This window comes from Chiloscyllium punctatum, chromosome 6 (genome assembly GCF_047496795.1).
Source record: "Chiloscyllium punctatum isolate Juve2018m chromosome 6, sChiPun1.3, whole genome shotgun sequence".
In the NCBI taxonomy this organism is placed as follows: domain Eukaryota; kingdom Metazoa; phylum Chordata; class Chondrichthyes; order Orectolobiformes; family Hemiscylliidae; genus Chiloscyllium; species Chiloscyllium punctatum.
The window spans coordinates 19,916,857-19,939,501 of record NC_092744.1 but is presented as its reverse complement, the minus strand read 5'-3'; the positions used below and the strand labels follow the sequence as shown (position 1 = coordinate 19,939,501).

Below are 22,645 nucleotides of genomic sequence, written 5' to 3'. Positions count from 1 at the left end.
TGACTGTCCTACCACCACTGGCAGTGCATTCCATGCACCCACTACTCTCTGTATAAACAACTGACTGCTGCTTTATCCCCTAAACCTTCCACTAATTGTGTTAAAATTATGCCCCCTTGTGTTACTCATTTCTTCCCTTGGAAAAAGTCTCTGACTATTTACCTTATCCATGTCTCTCATCATCTTGTGCACCTCTAGCAAATCGCCTCTTATCCTTCTTCACTCCAATAAGTAATGGTTTAGCTCCCTCAATCTTTCTTCATAAGGCATGCCCTGCAGTCCAGGCAGCATCATGGTAAATCTCCTCTGCGCCCTCTCTAAAGCTTCCACATCCTTGCTACAATAAGGCAACTGGAACTGAACACAATATTCCAAGTGTAGTCTAACCATGGCGCTGTAGAACTGCAGCATAATCTTGTGGCTCTTAAACTCAATCCCCTGCTAATGAAAGCCAACTTACCATATGCCTTCTAAACAACCCTACAAACTTGGGTGGCAACTTTGAGGGATCTATGGACATGGACCCCAAGATCCCTCTGTTCTTCTACACTACTAAGAATCCTGCCTTTAACCCTGTATTCAGCATTCATATTCAAACTTCAAAAATGAATCTCTTTACACATTTCCAGGTTGAACTCCATCTGCCACTTATCAGCCCAGTTCTGCATCCGTCAATATCCTACTGCAACCTACACTGTCCACCACTCCACAAAGCTTTGTGTCGTTGGCAAACTTACTAACCCCTTCCACTTCCTCATTCAAGTAATTTAGAAAAAAATCACAAAAGGCAGAGCTTCCAGAAAAGATCCCTGTGGAACACCACTGGTCATCGAGCTCCAGGCTGAATGCATTCTATCTACTACCACCCTCTGTCTTCTATGGGCTAGCCAATTTTGCATCCAGACAGTTACATTTCCCTGTATCTAATGCCTCCTTAGTTTCTGAATGAGCGTCCCACGGGGAAACATCAAACACCATGTTAAATTCCATGTACACCACATCCACTGCTCTAACTTCATTGATGTGTTTAGTCACATTCTCAAAGAATTCAATAAGGCTTGTGAGGCAAGACCTGCCCCTCACAAAGCCATGCTACTTCTAATCAAGCAATGGTTTTCCAATTAGTCATTAATTCTGTCTCTCAGAATGCTCTCCAATAATTTGCCCACCACAGACATAAGACTGACTGGTTTGTAATTCCCAGGACTATCCCTATTCCCTTCCTTTAACAAGGGAATAACATTTACCACCCTCCAGTCATCTGGCACTAGTACAGTGACAGTGAGAACACAAAGATCATCACCACTTCAATAAACCTTGAATAAATCCCATCTGGTCTATCCTTATGTTCTTCAAAAGTTTCAGCATATCCTCCTTCTTAACATCCACCTGTTCAAGTTTATCAGCCTATTTCATGCTGTCTTCATGAACAACAAGGTCCCTTTCAGTAGTGAATACAGAGACAAGGTTTTCATTAAGGACCTCGTCTACCTCCTCAAGGTCCAGACACAAGTTCTCTCCACTATCCCTGAATGGCCCTTCCCTCACTCTGGCTATCTTCTTATTCTTCATGTAAGTGTAGAATGATTTTGAGTTTTCGTTAATCCTACCTGATAAAAATAGCTCTCTGAAGACCATTCTTCAGTTCTTTCCTGGTTACTGTGTAACTCTCTAGACCCTTTCTGATCCTTGCTTCCTCATCCTTAAGTAAGCTTCCTTCTTCCTCTAGACTAAATTTTCCACATCCCTTGTCATCCAAGGTTCCTCCACCCTACCATCCCTTTCTTGCCTCAGTGGGACAAACCAATTCAGCGCTATCAACAAGTGCTCCCTCAACAATCTCCACATTTCTGTCATGCATGTTCCTGAGAACATCTGTTCCCAACTTAGGTGCCCCAGTTCCTACCTAATAGCATTGTAATTCCCCCTTCCCCAATTAAATGCTTTCCCATACCGTCTGCTGCTCTCCCTCTCCATGATTATAGCAAAGGTCAGGCAATGGTGATCACTATTACAAAACTGGTCTCCCATTGAAAGATCTGACACCTGACCTGGTTCATTGCCAAGCACCAAATACAATATGACCTCCTCTCTAGGTGGCCTATCTACATATCGAGTAAGGAATCCTTCCTGGACACACCTTCAAAAACTGCTCCATCCAAATTATTTGAACTAAGGAGTTTCCAATCAATATTAGGGAATTAAAGTCAGCCAGGACAACATTCCTGTTCCTTCTGCATCTTTCCAAAATCTGCCTCCAAATCTGCTTCTCCATGTCTATGTTACAATTGGGAGGTCTATGGAAAAGTCCCACTAAAATGACTGCTTCTTTCTGATACCCATTCTGACTCAGTGACAAACCCTCCCTTGCCGACCTCCCTTCCTGCAGCTGTTATAATATCCCTGAATAGCAATGCCATCCCCCACCTCTTTTACCTTGCTCCCTATTCTTTTTGAAACATCGAAACCATGGAACATCCAAAAACCATTCCTTCCCCTGTGATTATCCAAGTCACTATAATGGCATAAAATCATAGTTCCAAGTACTGATCTATGCTCTAAGTTCATCATCTTTATTCCTGATACTTCTTGCATTAAAATAGACACACTTCAACCCATCACCCTGACTACAACTTTGCCTTATAAACTGTTTATCTGTCCTCACAGACTCTCTTCACGCTGTATCTGGCTGTTCAGTAGCTACTCCATCCTCAGATCTGTGGCTCTGGTTCCCAACCTTTTACCAAATTCATTTAAACCCTCCAAAAGAGCTCTAGCAAACCTCCCACCCAGGATATTGGAGCTCCGCTAGTTCAGGGCCATCCCATCCTTTGTGTACAGATCCTAACTTTCATAGAAGGAATCCAAATGATGCACATATCTGAAGCCCTCCCTTCTACTACAACGCTGCAGCCATGTGTTCAGCTGCACTCGCTCTCTGCTCTTAGCCTCACGAGCCCGTGGCAATTGGAGCAATCCTGAGATTACTACTCCACTCCTTCTGCCTTTTAGCTTCCAACCTAACTCCCCAGATTCATTTATCAGGCTTTCACCCTTTCTGAATTATATCATTGGTATCGATGTGTTCCATGACTTCTGGTTGCTTTCCCATCCCCTTAAGAATCCTATAGACTTGATCCAAGACATCCCTGAACCTGACACCCAGGAGGCAGCATACCACCTGGGAGTCTTGTTCGGGATCAAAGAATCTCCTGTCTGTTGCCCTCACCATTGAATCTTGTATCACTATCTCTTATTCTGCTTCCCTCCTCCCTTCCTTCCCTGCTGAGCCACAGAGCCAGGCTCAGTGCCAGAGACCTGTCCACTGAGGCTTTCCCCTGGTGGGTCATCCCGGCCAGTGATACCTAAAATAGTATACTTATTGTTGAGGTGGATGGCCACAGGGGGTTCTGCACTGTCTGCCTATTCCCTTTCCCTCTCCTGATGGTCACCCAGCTACTTTGATCCTGTAACTGACGTGTGATGGTCTTTCTAAAACTCCTCTCTATCACTCTTTCAGCCTCCCAAATGATCCAATGTTCATCCAATTCCAGCTCCAATTCCCTAACGCAGTCTGTGAAGTGCTGGACTTGGGTGCATTTCTCACAGGCAAAGTCAGCAGGGACACGAGTCATGACCCTTTCTCCCACATCCTGCAAGAGGAGCATGCAACTGCCCTCGCCTCCATCCTTTCTGCACTAAGTTACCAAGAGAGATTGAAAACATAAATAAACACCTTCCCTTACCAAGACGCTGGGTCTTTTTTATGGTTAGAGGACGAGGACAGGCGGGAGAAACTACACATGTTGGGTCCCGGGTTCAGCCACAGCCTGAATATATAACTTCACAAACCTAGCAGTCCCCACATCCGCGTTCACTCCTGTTGAGACTTTGCTCCACCTATTCTCGAGGTAAGTATTTAACAGCAGAATGTATCTTTCCGGCAGCCCCTGATCTGTGCTGTCACCACTCCCACTGCTGCAATGAACTTAGGCTGATAAGCGACAAATAACATCGATGCCACATAAGTCCAAGGAAATTGCCATCTGCATCAAGAAGTAACCCTATCTGTCTTCTTTGTCACTCAATGGCTTTACCATTGCAGAATCTATCCTCCACAATCAATAGCCTACAGCATACCATTGACCAGAAACCAAAATGAGCTCGGCATATCAGTAATGTGATTGCACAAGCAGGTCAGAAGCTAGGAGTTCTGCAGTAAGTAACACACCACCTCTGGGCAACAGTTGTCCACTAGCTATAAGTCATAACCAGGAATGTCATGTCATATTCTCCATTTGATTGGATTAATACTTCTCTAGAAACACTCAAATGTTTTGACACAATCCAGGACAAAGCAGCTTGCTTGAACTCAGTTGACAAGAAAAAAGCTGGAATCAACTTGGAATAATTTCAGATAACCAAAGTCCCTATTTGTAAGGTTGAACAGAGGTGCAATGAATTATAGTGGTTTGGAAACAGTGCAAACTTCAGCCCTTCTTTTTGGTTGAAGCAAAAATGCATTGGTGAACAGCTAAACATTGCTAACATTTATAGAGATAGAGTAAAAGAAGGAAGGATGAGAAATGCAATCAGCAAGATTTCATTCTATGCAGGGATATCCAAAATGATTTCTTATCAAGCACCTATTTGGCCATGACCACAGACAAGCAGTCAACTTGATTGGCACCCCACCCACCACATTCAGCATGCAGTTACTTTATCACTGGTGCACAAGAGGAATAGTGAACACTTTCTCCAAGATGCATAGTAGCACCATTGCTCTTTTGACAACATCTCTTTCTCTCTCGAGGGGAAAAGACAGCAGATGCATGGAAATACCAACACCCACAGGTTTCCTTCCAACAGTGCAGATTAGTAAGCCACTTAATTCTGATTGATTGATGCATTGTCACCATATTCAGAACTATGGATAGGCAAATTAAAAAAAAATTAGGGCAATACTTGCATATATTTCTTTTGCATGCAGCGCCCAGACATCATCAAAAAATGCTTTTGCAGCAGAAATAAGAACTTTTCAGTGGGTCTTGTGGAACATTGGTGAACTTATCTGAGTGTAGTCCCATTTACTCTCTTCTAATATCTCTTAAGAGAATGACAAGAAAATATCTAACTGTAAACTTAATAAGCCCAACTAATGATCTTAAATCTGTCCTGATTCTTCAGCATTTGCTACCTATCAATCAAATCACAGTTATGGTGGTCATTGGGCTCTGGCATTCAAAGATGGTATGGTTTTGCATCCAGGAAGCATGTCAAGCCTGAGGGCTGAATCCTGTCAGCAAAACATGCCATTCACATATCCACTGCATAGTTGCAGCATTAAACAGATTGTTCTTTATAGCCTGCCATACAGATGTTTGAATCTTTTACCTCACTATGTAATTTAAAATAAGGGGAGCAGTTTTCACACCCAGAAGTAGTGGCATTTTGCACATTTGCGAGAGGAACAAGCAATGATTTGACATGAAGTAACATTGCCATGCATAATAGGAGGACAGCTGAAGGGAGATTAATTTACTGTTCTCATCGCTAGCAAATGAAGGCACTAGACTTCTTCTTTTGCAGTTTTGAATTACTCTGGAAAAATCTACCTCTAAGTTTTCCACTGGAAGACCACATCAGAATTCTGAGAGTCCTTGGACTTGCACATCTTTGGACTGTGGGAGGAAACTGGAGTACTTTGAGGAAACCCACACAGTTTTGAGTGAATGGCAAACTTGTCGGGCAGTTGTCTGAGGCTGGAATTGACCCCACATTCCTTCTGAGATGGCCCTTCTGGTAAGTGTGCCACCGTCTGCCTCAATTGGATTGAAAGGTCACAGGTGGATACATTTGTAATTATTTCCTTCGAGATTCGCATGTTGTGGAAAGTGATAACGTGGTTTCTTAAGAGAATATCCAACTAATTTGTTTATGTTCAACAAAGGTGGAAATTGATTTAGCACTCATTAAGACAATTTTCACAGAAATACCTGGAGCTTGTAAAAATTAGTCATCCTGCTGTAAGCCAAAGATAATTTCTTGTCCTGTCAAATATGCATTATTGGTTCTTTTTAGTGGTGAATTCTGCCGTTGCCTTGGTATGGTCGACTAATGAGCAGGTTTGCAAACGTTGGGGTAGGTTTGATTTACTGGGCTTGTCAAAGGATGGAGATATCACATTGGGTGGAATTTTTGGCATGCATTCTTATCACGTTGAGCATCAGCACTTCACGTTTAGCAATCATCCGGAGACAGCAAAATGCCTCAGGTTAGTGGGTGCCATCAAACACTCCAATTTGTTTAGTAAAATGGATAACATCTGACCTCATACTGCTTCATTTTCTGAATTAATCTGAAAATTCAAACTTGTAAAGAAAATCATTCACTTCATTTTTGTGGTCCATCCCAAAGTTACTTATAACCAATCAGGTACTTTTGTAATCTAGTCAATGTTGTAAGATTGGTAAAACTACAATCAATATACACAGTGCAAGCTCTCACAATCAATCTTGTAATCAAAACTCAGAAACCTCTTTTAGCATTTTCCAGTGAGAGATACTTATCAGGTAAGGCACTGTGAAAGCTCTCCTAATCTTCCTAGAAATGCTTTTATTGGATTGAAGAGGGAGGATCGGGAATCCCTTTCATGTCTTATTTGAAATTGGGCAAATTGTCAGGTCTTCATCTAATGTCAGTTAAGCTCTTGTGCTTAAGGTCTATGTTGTAACATATATCCACCAACTGCCTGTTTAGAGAAAGTGGTGATACCACTGAATCATAGCTAAATTAGCTAAGTGGTGAGCCCCCTAATATAACTGTCAATGTCATTTTCTGTGTTATTTAAAATCTTGTTTCTTCACCTTGTCTGCAGATTTCAGTTCAGACCTTTCCGTTTTGCACTGGCGATGATTTTTGCAATTGAGGAAATAAATAATGATACAGCTCTGCTTCCTGGTGTCACACTGGGATACCGCATATTTGATTCTTGTAAGTTGGCCCAGTTATCGTTAAAAGCAGCTTTGGCATTACTGAACAAACCTGAAGCAAGTGTGCCGTCTGTTCACTGTAAAAACTCCTCCATTGCTTCTGCGATTGTTGCTGATTCTGGATCTACGCAGACTTTAGCAATAGCACCATCTATCGGTGCCTTCAGAATCCCTATGGTAAGATATGAAGTTTAATAAATCGGTTATGCAAATATGTGTCAACAGTATATGATATGATGTTGTAGGTGTCAATTACTCCATCATCTATACAAAAGTAGGAATGATTATTCGTGATTTAAAACAAACTGAAATCATCAGTTACATCCCCTTTAGAATGTTTATTCAGGATGGAGAGACGATCCATCTGTTGATTGCTCTTTGGCTTGGTCGAGCTATAGCTTTATAACTTTGCTGTAATTCTTCTTCTCCGAAGATACTTCATCATAAGTCTCATTTCAGAAACTTGTGATGAATAGAAGAAAATGATGAGGAAGAAAACGTTCAAAAATGTTTACAAAAATTGACAATTTTAATCAAGTTTTATCCTTTTCTGAAATATGGGCTACACTGGCAAAACCAATATTTGAATTTTGTCCCCAGTTACCCTTGAGTTAAATGGCTTCCAAGATCATCTGTGAAGGAGGTTAAGAGTGAATCATATTGTGTGGAACAAAACATAACTTCATGGTCACCGTTACTGGGGCTATCTTTATTTTCCAAATTGGATTAGATTAGATTAGATTCCCTACATTTGTATCCTTGAAATTAATCTCCACTGATTGTCATGGCCAAATGCTGATGACATTTGCACATCTGCACCTTCACTCATTGGTCATTCTAAGAGATTCACCATTTGTTAAATGAACCATATCCTAAATAATAAAACTAACTATGTTACCAGACATTCACTTAATTATCAATCAACCTGTCATCGATACTATCATAATCTCTATCAACATGAGATGACATTTTATTCACAGGTTGGGGCTTGACCACTGCGCCACAACAGCCAGAAGCAATTTTTCTTAACTGCATCTGTTTGTAAATATCTTGATGTGTTCATATCATGAACCGTGTTAACTTATGAGTGATCAATCCACCCATTGTAAGTGACTTCCTTAAATGTAAAATCACTTGATTTTCAAAACTTAACTGAGACCTTAACCCATTTGTTAAAACAGGTCATCAGCTAAGTGAACCCCATGATTCAGGTTTTCAGTGTTTACTCATATGCTCTCGCCAATGAACCATGATTCGAGGCAAGAACAGATAATGTTGAAAATACCGGGCAGGTCAAACACATCTGTGGAGAGAGTAACTGCATTAAATTTTGAGCACAACAGTATTTAATCATTAAATTCTATGTCAGTCTTCAAAAACGAAATGGCAGCCTATCCTTAAACTTGGCACCTGATTCTGGGAATAGTCACATTCAGCTTGTAGTGATTTCAATGAGGATTCACTCAGTAACTTCAAAAATTAGCGAATGTCAGAGTGAATTCAGCATCCTGGAGCTGAGTATTGAAGTTGGGAAAGCATGTTGAGGTTGCACAGGACATTGGTGCGATCGCTCCTGGAGTTCTGGAACCAGTTCTGGTCGCTCAATTATAGGAAGATTGTTATTAACCTGGAGAGGGTTCAGAAGAGATTGACCAGAGTTGGTCAATACGGAAGGATTGAGTTATAAAGAAAGGCTGCATATGCTGGGAATATTTTCACTGGAACTTAGAAGGCTGAGAGGTGACCTGAAAGGAATTGATGATCTCATGAGGAATAAATTTTGGGTTAGTGGTTGGTTGTTTTCCCGAGAAAAGGGGAATTTCAAGATTAGGGGCACATTCTTTTAAAAAAAAGGCATGGGGACATTTTTTTTCACAGAGGGTAGCTTGCGTATGAAATGAAATTCCAGAGTAAATAGTGGATGTGAGTACAATTACAATGTTTAAAAGACATTTGGATAAGATAATGAATAGGAAAGGTTTGGAGGGATATGGGCCAGGAGGGGGCAGGTGAGACTAGTTCAGTTTGGGCTGATGTTAGCCATGGACTGTTTGGACTGAAGAGTCTGTTTCAGTGCCGTATGACTCTATGACCATGATTCTAAGGCTATGACAAAGACGACCCTTCATCTGAATAAAGACAGAAAAATATTCTACAAGAGACAAAAACTAAGAAAAGTAGTTTACATTACATTATGAGTAATCAACTCCATTGCAAAATTCAGAGAATGAAGGGTTAATACAGATAGCTATTCATTGAACTTTTGAAATTAAGTAGTTGTTAACCGGATAGGTAAACAATATTGCATATGAGTGAAATTTGCAGAAAGCCTGCCCAGCAGCAGACAGCACAATAAATAGAAGGATAAATTATACAACACAGACATTATATTATCAGGTGAAATAAGTCTACAACACAATGTTTCAGTTTCTGTTCACTAGGGCATATATATTTCATGACTGAAAGGCAGTGAGCTTAATTTTGGTGCCAGAAGTGGGAAAAATTCTTCAAAGTTGCATTCTTCAAAAGCAATGTTGAGCATGCTGATGAAGATATAAAGGGTTTGATGAAGAGGAATCTATGTTTGGGCAATTGTGTAATGTACAGCATGAAGAATGATCCACGTATCCTACACCTTGCTTTTCCATTGACTTAAATGCGAAGGGACAAAATGCCAGATCAACAGTGACCCTCCAAAAGCGATTAAGAAAACGCAGAATTAACCCCAAGTAACTTGTAAAAGGAAGCAGGGGAAGAGAGAGAAAGAGAGAGAATGTTTGACTATGTTCTTCATGTTAATTTGTGAGGAATGGGCATTGTGTGTGATTGCAACTGGGACAAGGTGAATCAAGAAAAATCAATGCTTGGAATAAACATTGGCAGAAAATATTTAAATGGGACGTTTTGAAATTATGAAATATATCAGTTATTATGCATTTAAGATGGACCTTGATGCAAGTTGGAACCTTTGTTCTTCTTCACCAATATCTATGCCTTGATATGATGAAAAAGCACAAATTATGACCGAAACACAAACGTTTTTGCTTTATTTGTGACAGGTTAGCTACTTTTCTACCTGTGCGTGCCTTAGCAACAGAAAGGAATATCCATCATTTTTTCGAACAATACCGAGTGATTACTATCAAGCAAGAGCATTAGCCCAGCTGGTGAAACATTTTGGATGGACCTGGATTGGGACTGTTAAGACTGACAATGACTATGGAAACTTTGGAATGCAAGCATTTGAAGAGGCAGTTCAACAATTGGGCATTTGTATAGCTTTTTCCGAGTCATTTCATAAAAAATACACTCGAGAGAAATTACTGAAAACAATTAACACCATAAAAACCTCTACTACAAAAGTTGTCATTGCATTTGCGGGTGAATCAAGCATGCGTACTCTATTAAAAGAAATGATTAGACAAAATGTTAGTGGCATACAATGGATTGGAAGTGAATCATGGATTTCCATGTTGCTTCTTCCTCCGGAGGAAAGTAAAAAGATTGCTTCTGGTGCAATTGGAGTTGCAATTCGCAAAGTCGGCATACCAGGGTTGAGGGAGTTCCTAATAAAAGTTCATCCATCACAATATCCAGGGAACCCCTTGGTGAAAAAGTTTTGGGAAAGTTGTTTCGGCTGCCGTCTAAGTGGTGGAAACAAAACAGGTTCTCGACAAAATGGATCAGGTCTAAAGGAATGCACAGGAAGAGAAAATCTGCAGTTTGTCCAAAATGAATTTACAGATGTCACGCAATACAGGGTCACTTACAATGTTTACAAAGCAACTTATGCTATAGCTCATGCACTCCACAGTATGGTGTCATGTAAAACTGGTGAAGGGCCTTTCCCCAATGGGAGTTGTGCAAATCTTTCAAATTTTCAACCATGGCAGGTAAGGAACATTTAATGTAGTTTGATGACTGAATTTATATATATCCAATATGCTCAAATTCACAGTTGAACTATTGTAATTAACGTAAACATGTTCCGATTTTGTTTTTTTTTAAAGTTGCTATATTACATGAAAACAGCGCATTTTATAACCAAGATTGGTGAAAAGGTTTATTTTGATGAAAACGGAGACCCTGTCCCAACATATGACATTGTAAACTGGCAACCAAATGCCCTCGGTGGCATTGACATTGTAAATGTTGGACACTATAATGGATCAGCTCGTTTTGGCGAGGAATTTTCAATAACAGAAAAGGCAATTATTTGGAGTGGTGGTCAGAAGTCGGTAAGATCTGTGCAGAACCATCCTTTTATTTATGAACTGCCTGATTATTAATTTCAATTTTCTTTCCTGAAATGGAAAAGCAAAATGGTGGTTGTTGAATCAAATAGGTGCTATTGCTTACTTCCTGTTGTTGAGTAAAACTAGTACTTACCAAGCATTTTTAAATCAAAACGTTCTGCTCACCACTTCAAAAGTCGTTTAGTTGAATCAACTCAGAATGAAAGAGCAGAGCAATATTTTATTTCCATCCATTTAAACAGCAGAATGTCTTTCCATATTACTGATAAAGTTAGAAATGACAAAAATGTAAGATATTGCAGTTTAAGTCCAAGAGTTAGAGATGTAAATATATCCTAAATTACACGAAATGAACAAATTAGTGTTGGAACAAAGATGTCAACATCTAAACATATATGAAAAGTGGTTGAATAGGTTTGGAAAAAGAAGTTCAGAGCATTGGAACCATAGGTTCCTTGTCAGGGGAAATGGTGTTTCATATTTATCTTTGTGAAAAACATGGTTGTGCTACACAAATGCCAAGCAATGGCTATCTCCAACAAGAAAGGATCTCATCATGCCCACCAGATATTCAATAGCATCACCGTCACTGAATTTAACACAATCAACATCCCAGGGGATACCTGGTATGGCAAAATTAACCAGACTAATAATTCTAAGTTATGTGGCTACCAAAGCAGGCCAGATACTAGGAAATCTGCAATAGTTAACTCACCTCTTGGTTCTCCAAATCTTAACTACCATCAATAGTGCACAGGTCAAGATTGTGATATAAACCTCCCATTTGCTTCGATTTGTGCAGTTACAATAACTCTGAGAAAATTTGACACCATGCAGGTAAAAGCAGCCTACTTGATCGACACCACATGCACAAATAGTCATTTCCTCTACCACAGATGCTCTGTAGCTGCATCTACAGGATAGTCTACAGAAATTCAGCCATGCTATGTAAGCAGCACCTTCCAACTCATGCCCACTTCCATCTACAAGTACATTGGTAACAAATCAATGAGAACACCATTACCTTCAAGTTCTCCTATGAGCCACTCACCACCTTGACTTGCAAATATGTCTCAGCTGCTCCCTAATGATATTGTAAGTCTACCAAGGAAATGGATTGCAACTGTTCAGCAAGGTGGTTCAAAGGCATTAACAGATGGGCAATAAATGTTGGCCTTGGCAGATATGTTCACCTCATGATTTTTATTCTGAATCTGATTTTCATTTTAGCAATTCACTGCAAAATATATTTGATTTTATTTCATTCATTCCTGTTTCCTTTTTCAGTAATAAATGAAGCAACTGCAAAAACACATCATATATGTAACAATAAGCATTTGAATTCACTAAAAATGTATTGGAATCCATTTGTTGTTGCAAAACCAAGCACTTCCCGTGGCTTTAAAATGAGGCCATAAGCTGTAACATTATTTTAAAAAGGACAGTCCCAACAAATGTAACAGAAACAGCTTTTGTCCTGCACACCAGACTTAATATTGTAGATTTGCCACATGTATATTATGAGTATTTCTCCAACATTGTATTCATATTCATAATCAGGTTCCAAAAGCTGTTTGCTCTGAAAGCTGCCATCGAGGAACAAGGAAAGCAGGAAGAAAGTGGCAACCTATTTGCTGTTTTGATTGCATAAAATGTGCTCAAAGTGAAATTAGTAACACAACTGGTAAGCAAACACCACTGTCAAAAGCATTGTTACTTAAACTTGATGCATTTCACAGGCATTAAGGTTCTATGTATCATGACCAAGTCTTGTGTTGCTTTTTAGATTCTGTTCATTGTATAAAATGCCCATTGGAATTCAAGTCTAATGAAAGACGGGATCAGTGCGTTCCAAAGGAAATCGATTTTCTTTCATTTTTCGATATAATAGGAATAATTCTGGTGACACTAGCACTATTTGGAGCCTGCACCACTGTTGGTGTATTCGTAATATTCTACATCTTCAGACACACTCCAATTGTTAAAGCTAATAACTCTGAGTTAAGCTTCCTGCTTCTTTTTGCCCTGACACTCTGTTTTCTGTCTTCAATAATATTCATAGGAGAACCATTAGTTTGGTCTTGTATGCTCTGCCACGTAGCGTTTGCTGTTAGTTTTGTTCTTTGCATTTCTTGTGTATTGAGCAAAACAATTGTCGTGGTGATGGCGTTCAAAGCAACATTTCCCGGCAATAATATGATGAAGTGGTTTGGACCAAGACAACAACGGCTGATGGTTTACATCCTCACGCTGATACAATGTGCAATATGCACTGCCTGGTTAATTGTATTTCCACCTTATCCTTTGAAAAAAACTAGTCACTCTAGCGAGATAATCGTGTTTGAATGCAATGTAGGATCTTTGTTAGCCTTTTATTGTGTACTCGGTTATATTGGATTTCTATCCTGTGTGTGTTTTGTGGTAGCTTTTCTAGCGCGACAACTTCCGGATAACTTCAACGAAGCTAAACATATAACAATTAGCATGCTTATCTTTTGTGCAGTTTGGATAACTTTCATTCCAGCGTACATAAGTTCACCAGGGAAATATGCTGTGGCGGTTGAAGTATTTGCTATTTTGGCCTCCAGCTTTGGTGTTCTTATTTGCATTTTTGCCCCAAAATGTTACATTATTCTGTTGAAGAAAGAAGACAACACAAAGAGGAACATGATGGGCTCAGTGAGTTTCAAATAAGACTTTGAAAATGTTCATCAGTGAGATGCTGATATTTCAGTCAGTAAAGTCTTTGTCATAACAATAATAAATAATAAATGCATGCAGCAATTCGTAAAGCTGAATGGTCTACCAGCACCCATTTTACACAGTGGAATGAAGCCACAATGTCCAGGAGGAAGAGCAATTTTGAAGTTAGGCTGACAATTTTGACTTTTATACACTTTCACTGAAGTTCATTTATTTAGAGTTTAAGAGCTTGAGTAAACAATTTTTTTATAACGTGCATCATAGTCACTTTTAGTTCCCTTCCCACTCCTTGAATGTCTGCATTGCATGTACTTTCAATTTGAACCTTGTTGAAACAAAAAAACACACACTTATATTGTAATCTGACAGTTTTCAATGTGCAAAACAAATTATTCACATCTATTTCACAAAACACATGCATACCATGTGTTACTTTGACATAGAGAGCGGCTTTGGAGGGAGGAGGTGATGGTGGAAGGGTCTGGAATCTTTGAGTTCACCATTTTGGTGGCAGTATTGAAAAGTAGATATTTGATTTGTTTCAGAACTCGTTTTACATTCCTTGCTGAGAGAGCGCATGAATAATGGACTTTTTCCTGTCATTGTGGTGACATTTCTATCATCTTACTTGCAAACTAAACAGCCTTTTATGATTATTTAATTGATATGAAACATACGTTTCAGCTAATATGTACTGTATATCTTACTGGAATGCTGTAATTCACTGCTTTATTAATATTGCGTGCAATTCTGAGCTCCCTCCTATCGGAAGATTTTGTGAAACCTGAAAAGATTAGATTACTTACAGTGTGGAAACAGGCCCTTCGGTCCAACAAGTCCACACCGACCCTCCAAAGAGCAACCCACCCAGACCCATTCCCCTACATTTACCCCTTCACCTAACACTACGGGCAATTTAGCGTGGCCAATTCACCTAACCTGCACATTTTTGGACTGTGGGAGGAAACTGGAGCACCCGAAGGAAACCCACGCAGACACGGGAAGAACGTGCAAACTCCACACAGACAGTTGCCTGAGGCGGGACTTGAAGCCGGGTCTCTGGCGCTGTGAGGCAGCAGTGCTAACCATTGTGCCACTGTGCCGCCCACTAAGAAGGATGTTGCCAGGGTTGGAGGATTTGAGTGAGAGGGAGAGGTTGAGTAGACTGTGGCTGTTTTCACTGGAACGTCAGAGGCTGACAGGTGACCTTATTGAGGTTTAGAAAATCATGAGGGGGATGGGTAGGATAAATAGACAAGGTCTTTTCCCTGGGGTGAGGGAGTCCAGAACTAGACGGCATAGTTTTAGGGTAAGAGGGGAAAAATGTAAAACGGATCAAAGGACATGTTTTCACACAGAGGGTGGTGCGTGTAGGGAATGAGCTACCAGAGGAAGTGGTGGAGGCTGGTACAATTACAACATTTAAAAGGCATCTGGATGGTTATATGAACAGGAAGGGTTGATAGGGATGTGGACCAAGTGCTGACAAATGGGACTAAATTAGGTTAGGATATCTGATTGATAGGGACAAGTTGGACTGAAGAGTCTGTTTCCATGCTGTATATCTCTATGACTCTGACACAATTATAACTTAATCATTTTACTCAACTAATTGACCAGGTAATATTTTTATACAGATGAGGATATACTGCACCCATAGCTTTCTCCCTTGATTGAAAACAAGAGAAATTAGAAGTTGGTGTTTCAACATACTTAACCAAAATTCGTAACATGAACTGTGTGTCGGTAGACATAACGCTTTTTCTTTGTAAATAGAGGTGGCAGAAGTGTTGTTTGTCATTGTGGCTAAATTCCCAGAAACATGACACAGTCTTGAATTAATACTGCTTGATGTTGATCTGTAATTTTCTGTGTCCGCAAGATGGTGATAATTGTTGCTTGCCGTAAGGATTGTTACCTCCACCTGTTGTTTTACTCATTCTCTACAGCATCAATGAACAATTCAACATCTATCTGACTGCAACCCATCCAGTGTCTGTCACTTCCTTTGGATTCACGACAGTTAAAGGTTACAAATCAGCATCGGCTCCTCTTTAGTTCCTGGATCTGGAGACATCTGTGGTGTCACTCATGTCTCATATACCCTCAACATTATATCATCCTGTGCCAGTTTCCTTGACAAGCATTGCAATTGCCTATCTGTTTCAAGTGACCATTCACACTTGGTAATGCAATGCTTAATTCTGAATAACAAATGGGCCTCTTGATGCAGCTGCTTTGCATCCCACTCTACATTTATATCTGAATGATTAATGAATTTCCAATATGGATACCCATGATATGGTTACTATTTCTGAACAAGTGGAGATATGAACTTGTTAAACTTCATACTTGTCTCCATCACAGATCAAATCAAGGAATTGAATTTCGTGTTACATTCATTGATTCATAGAATCATAGATTCCTATAGCCTGGAGATAGGCCCTTTGGTCCAAACTGATCTATGCTTACCAAAATGCCCATCAACGTTAACCCCATTTCCCTGCACTTGGCCCACATCTTTCCAAACCTTTCCTATTCACGTATTTATCCAAATGCATTGTAAAAGCTGTTAATGTACCCGTCTCAACGACTTTTGCTGCCAGCTCATTCCTTATGTGAACCACCCTCTGTGTAAAATAGTTGCCCCTCAGGTTCCCTTTTATTCTTTCCCGTGTAAACTTAAACTGGTGTCCACTAGTCCTCAATTCTCCAACCCTGGAAAAAAGACTAGGTGCATTCACCCTATCCATGCCTTTCATGATCTAATATACTTATAAAAGATCCCCCCTCAGTATCCTATGCTCTAAAGAAAGAAGTCATAACTTGTCCAAACTCACCTATAATTCAGACCTTGAGTCCTGGCAACATTTTCTCTACTGTTTCCAATTTAATGACACCTTTCCTGTAGCAAGGTGACCAAAACTGAAGAAATGATCCATAAGAGTATAGACATGACCCCAAATGCAGCCTCACCAACGTCCAGTATATCTGCAACATAACCATTCTATTAGTTTTAAAATAGCGATGGAAAAGGATAGACCAGATCTAAAAGTTGACGTTCTAAACTGGAGAAAGGCCAATTTTGACGGTATTAGGCAAGAACTTTCGAAAGCTGATTGGAGGCAGATGTTCGCAGGTAAAGGGATGGCTGGAAAATGGGAAGCCTTCAGAAATGCGATAACGAGAATCGAGAAAAAAGTATATTCCTATCAGGGTGAAAAGTAAGGCTGGTAGGTATAGGGAATGCGGGCTGACTAAAGAAATTGAGGGGTTGGTTAAGAAAAAGAAGGAAGCATACATAAGGTGTAGACAGGATGGATTGAGTGAATCCTTAGAAGAGTATAAATGAAGTAGGAGTATACGTAAGAGGGAAATCAGGAGGACAAAAAAGGGGACATGAGATAGCTTTGGCAAATAGAATTAATGAGAATCCAAAGGGTTTCACAAATATATTAAGGACAAAAGGGTAAATAGGGAGAGAATAGGGCCCCTCGAAGATCAGCAAGTTGGCCTTTGTGTGGAGCCGCAGAAAATGGGGGAGATACTAAATGAGTATTTTGCATCACTATTTACTGTGGAAAAGGATATGGAAGATAGAGACTGTCGGGAAACAGATGGTGACATCTTGCAAAATGTCCAGATTACAGAGGAGGAAATTACTTCTTTGTAGCTCTTCTAGTATAAGGGCACAGAATTCATTCCCGTTTAGTCTTCTGGAACCTCACCCGTGGCTAACGATGATGAAAAAATAACAGACAGGCTCCCCCCCCAAGTTTCTTCTCTAGTAATAGCAAGTGGGACAGAACACCAACACTTCACTGGATGTCTTGAAACAGGTAATGGTGGATAAATCCCCAGGACCTGATCAGGTATACCCGAGAACTCTGTGGGCAGCTAGAGAAGTGATTGCTTGGCCTCTTGCTGAGATATTTGTATCATCGATAGTCACAGGTCAGGTGTCAGAAGACTGGAGGTTGGCAAACGTGGTGCCACTGTTTATGAAGGGCAGTAAAGACAAGCCAGGGAACTATAGACCGGTGAGCCTGACCTCGGTGCTGGGCAAGTTGTTGGAGGGAATCCTGAGGGACAGGCTGTACATGTATTTGGAAAGGCAAGGACTGATTTGGGATAGTTAACATGGCTTTGTGCATGGGAAATCATGTCTCACAAACTTGATTGAGTTTTTTGAAGAAGTAACAAAGAAGATTGATAAGAGCAGAGCTGTAGATGTGATCTATGTGGACTTCAGTAAGGCGTTCGACAAGGTTCCCCATGGGAGACTGATTAGCAAGGTTAGATCTCATGGAATACAGGGAGAACTAGCCATTGGATACAGAACTGGCTCAAAGGTAGAAGACAGAGGGTGGTGGTGGAGGGTTGTTTTTCAGACTAGAGGCCTGTGACCAGTAGAGTATCACAAGGATCGGTGCTGGGCCCTCTACTTTTTTTCATTTTCATAAATGATTTGGATGTGAGCATAAGAGGTACAGTTAGTAAGTTTGCAGATGACTCCAAAATTGGAGCTGTTGTGGACAGCAAAGAGGGTTACCTCAGATTACAACAGGATCTGGACCAGATGGGCCAATGGGCTGAGAAGTGGCAGATGGAGTTTAATTCAGATAAATGCGAGGTGCTGCATTTTCGGAAAGCAAATCTTAGCAGGACTAATATACTTAATGGTAAGGTTGTAGGGAGTGTTGCTGAACAAAGAGACCTTGGAGTGCAGGTTCATGGCTCCTTGAAAGTGGAGTCGCAGGTAGATAGGATAGTGAAGAAGGCGTTTGGTATATTTTCCTTTATTGGTCAGAGTATTGAGTACAGGAGTTGGGAGGTCATGTTGTGGCTGTACAGGACATTGGTTAGGTCACTGTTGGATTATTGCATGCAATTCTGGTCTCCTTCCTATTGGAAAGATGTTGTGAACCTTGAAAGGATTAAAAAAAGATTTACGAGGATGTTGCCAGGGTTGGAGGATCTGAGCTACAGGGAGAGGCTGAACAGGCTGGGGCTGTTTTCCCTGAAGCGTCGGAGGCTGAGGGGTTTCCTTATAGAGGTTTACAAAATTATGAGTGGCATGGATAGGATAAATAGACAAAGTCTTTTCCGTGGGGTCGGGGAGTCCAGAACTAGCGGACATAGATTTAGGGTGAGAGGGAAAGATATAAAAGAGACCTAAGGGGCAACTTTTTCACACAGAGGGTGGTACATGTATGGAATGAGCTGCCAGAGGAAGTGGTGGAGGCTGGTACAATTGCAACATTTAAGAGGCATTTGGATGGATATACGAATAGGAAGGGTTTGGACGGATATGGGCCGGGTGCTGGCAGGTGGGATTAGATTGGGTTGTGATATCTGGTCAGCATGGATGGGTTGGACCGAAGGGTCTGTTTCAATGCTGTACATCTCTATGACTCTATGACTGGAACAACACATCCATCCGAGGACAAGCTGAACAGAGACATGCACGAGAATTCCTAGAAGCAAGACATTCCAACTGGAACTCTATCAACTCTATCAACATTTACCACTCCCTGAGAAAAAGAACAGGAAATGATATCACCATAGGAAATGACATCACCACAGGAAATGACATCACCAACCCAAAGAAACCCAAGCATATAAATCATCAGCAATGCTTCGTCCAGAGGCTCACTGAAGATGTTACCTCGTATGGTGACAAAATGTCTGAATATGAACCTTCCAGCTCAGCGAGCAAACCTCCATCCAGAACCTCAACCTGAGCTACAAATCTTCTCAAAACTCACTAAGATGTAAATGTCATTATATTTTACTTAACACTGATTGAACAAATAAATGTGAACTAATAATAAAGACATAACTATTTAAAGACATTGAAAAGTCATTGAATTGGTTTTAAATAAATGCTCAGAGGACAAAGAATCCATTAGTCCAATGTCAATTGACATAATAGGTCATTTTCATCTTGCTCGCAAGCACATTTGTGCGACACAAATGCCAAGCAATGACTATCGCCAAAAAAGAGAGGATCCAATCGTTCCACATCATTTTTAATGGTAAGAAAATCACTGAATTCATCACAATTAATATCCTAGGGCTTACCATTGAAAATAAACTGAACTGGGCTAGTCAAGTCGGTTCTATTTCTAAAAGGGCATATCAGAGGCAAGGTAACTCACCTGTACTCTCTCCAAAACCTAACCACCACTGACGGTGCGCAGGACTGTAATTGAATAGTCTCACTTGTGTTATAGTGTGTATCTCAAGAACTCTCAAGAAGCTTGACACTGTCCAGTAAAATAAGCTCATTTGATTATCACCATACCAACAAACATTCACTTTCCTGCAAGTGTTGTACACTCGCAGACTTTATGTAATTCAGTGCAGAAATTCAACAATCTTCCTTTGACTGCAGCATCTCATCCCAAAACAACTTGCATTCAAAAGAACATTTGTAGATGAAACATTGGAACACCATCACCTGCATGTTCCCCTGGCAGCCACTCTTCATTCTGACTTAAAAAATACGTGTCAGTTCCTTTCGTGTAGTTGGGTCATTGAAAATCCTGTAACTTTTTCCCTTTTGACATTACGGGTAAAAAGACAGTCAACAATTCACGTTGGCAGTTCAAAGGCAACTGGGGACTGACAGTAATTATTGGCCTGGCTAACAATGCACACATTGTGTGAATAAATTCAGTAAATCATTTTTACATCTGAATTTCATTTTCATTTTAGCCATTAAACAGTATCAATACAAGATGCATTAAGTTTCATTTACTACATTAACACTTTCCTTTAATTTTAAAATAATAGATGAAGCAAATACAAGGGTGCATCATGAATCCTATAATGTGATCGTGTTTTCACTAAAAATGTTCTGGTTTAGTAATTGCAAATCTAGCCCAAGCATGTTAAAGAAGCTTTAAACTGGATATCATGAGGTTACAAACTCTAAAATGATTTTTAAAATGGCAGTTCTAATAAATGAAATACATATAGCTTTTGACCTGTTCATCAGACTGAATGCGAGACATTTGCCTTGTAGATTTATGAGTATTTCTCCACAATTTTATTTAACTTCTAAATCAGGTAGCTAAAGCTGTTTGCTCTGAAAGGTGCCATCAAAGAAAAAGGAAAGCAGAAAGAAAAGGACAACATTTTGCTGTTTTGATTGTGTACAATGTGCAAAATGTGAAATTAAGAACATGACTGGTAAGAAAATATTATTACAAATATCAAAAGCGTGAGTGTATACACTTGATGCTAGCATTGCAGCAATGGTGTGAAAATTCCTCATATAATTACTGTTCAATTCATAGAATGTCAATTGGAATTCAAATCTAATGAAAGATGAGACCACTGAATCCCAAAGGAATTTGAGTTTCTTTCCTTTTTTGAGAAATTGTGAATCATTCTGGTGACACTGGCGTTGTTTGGAGCCTGCACCACTGTTGGTGTATTTGCAATATTCTATGTCTATAGACACACTCAGATTGTTAAAGCTAATAAATCTGAGTTAAGATTCCTGCTTGTTTTTGCCCTGACACTTTATTTTTTGTGTTCAATTACATTCATTGGGGAACCATTAGTTTGGTCTTGTATGCTCTGTCGCGTAGCATTTGGTATTAGTTTTATTCTTTGTGTATCTTGTGTATTGAGTAAAACAATTGTCATGGTGATGGCATTCGAAGCAACGTTTCCTCGCAATAGTATGATGAAGTGGTTTGGACCAAGAAACAACAGCTGATGCTTTCCATCTATACGCTGGTACAATGCACAATATGTTTTGCCTAGTTAATTATATTTCCACCTTATCCTTCAAAAAACTAGTCACTCTAATGAGATAATCATGTTTGAGTGCAATGTAGGATGTTTGTTAGCCTTCTGTTGTGTGATCAGTTAGATTGGATTTCTAGGCGAAAGTGAGGACTGCAGATGCTGGAGATCAAAATCAAGGTTAGAGTGGTGCTAGAAGAGCACAGCAAGTCAGGCAGCATCTGAGGAGCAGGAAAATCGACGTTTCGGGCAAAAGCCCCTCAGATTTCTGTCCTGCGTACATATGTTCGCCAGGGAAATATGCCGTGGCAGATGAAGTATTTGCTATTTTGGTCTCCAGCTTTGGTCTTCTTGTTTGCATTTTTGTTCCAAAATGCTATATTATTCTTCTGGAGAAAGAAACCAATACAACAATGAACATGATGGGCTCAGTACCCTCCAAAAAAAACATTTTGTAAATGTTTATCAATGAGGCAAAGATATTTTAGTGGGTAAGTGCTTTGTCCTAATGATAGAGAATGGTAATTGCACGTGGAGAGCCACAAAGGTGAATGTTTTACCAGCACCCATTTTACATGATTGAAGGGAGTCACAATTATCAGCAGCAAGACGAATTTTGAAGTTGGGCTGATAATTTTGACCATTTTTTGTATCTCCCTCGATTTCCATTTTAGCAGAAATTTTAAAAATCATTCGGTTACCATATTTATTTAAATATAAATCAAAGTCAGCTGAGTTCACTTCCCGTTCCTTGAATTTGTCCATTATGTGGAGTTTCAATTTGGAACTTACTTTGACTGTCAAAAAAAAAATCAGTGGAAAGACATGACGTTGTGAAGTGTGGAAAATTAGTTACTCACATTGATTTCATAAAAGACATGATTGAAAATTTGCTAGTTTGACATTGAGTGGGTCTGTGGATGGAGAGTGGAG

General features: G+C 39.9%; 1 protein-coding gene across 1 annotated transcript; it reads left to right on the top strand.

Annotated features, from left to right (window-relative positions):
- Nucleotides 1-6,881: 6,881 nt before the first annotated feature.
- On the top strand, nucleotides 6,882-13,942 carry LOC140478472 (extracellular calcium-sensing receptor-like). The gene is made up of 5 exons (XM_072571731.1): nucleotides 6,882-7,169; nucleotides 10,052-10,885; nucleotides 11,003-11,230; nucleotides 12,809-12,932; nucleotides 13,035-13,942. The coding sequence occupies exons 1-5, from the start codon at nucleotides 6,912-6,914 to the stop codon at nucleotides 13,940-13,942; spliced, it is 2,352 nt and encodes a 783-aa protein (XP_072427832.1). The 5' UTR covers nucleotides 6,882-6,911.
- The last annotated feature ends 8,703 nt before the right edge of the window (nucleotides 13,943-22,645 follow it).

Coding starts and splice junctions, on each gene's coding strand:
- LOC140478472 (XM_072571731.1), top strand. CDS start 6,912: ATGATTTTTGCAATTGAGGAAATAAATAATGATACAGCTCTGCTTCCT. Junction 10,886..11,002: donor CAAATTTTCAACCATGGCAG/GTAAGGAACATT, acceptor TTTTTTTTAAAG/TTGCTATATTACATGAAAAC. Junction 12,933..13,034: donor TGAAATTAGTAACACAACTG/GTAAGCAAACAC, acceptor GTTGCTTTTTAG/ATTCTGTTCATTGTATAAAA.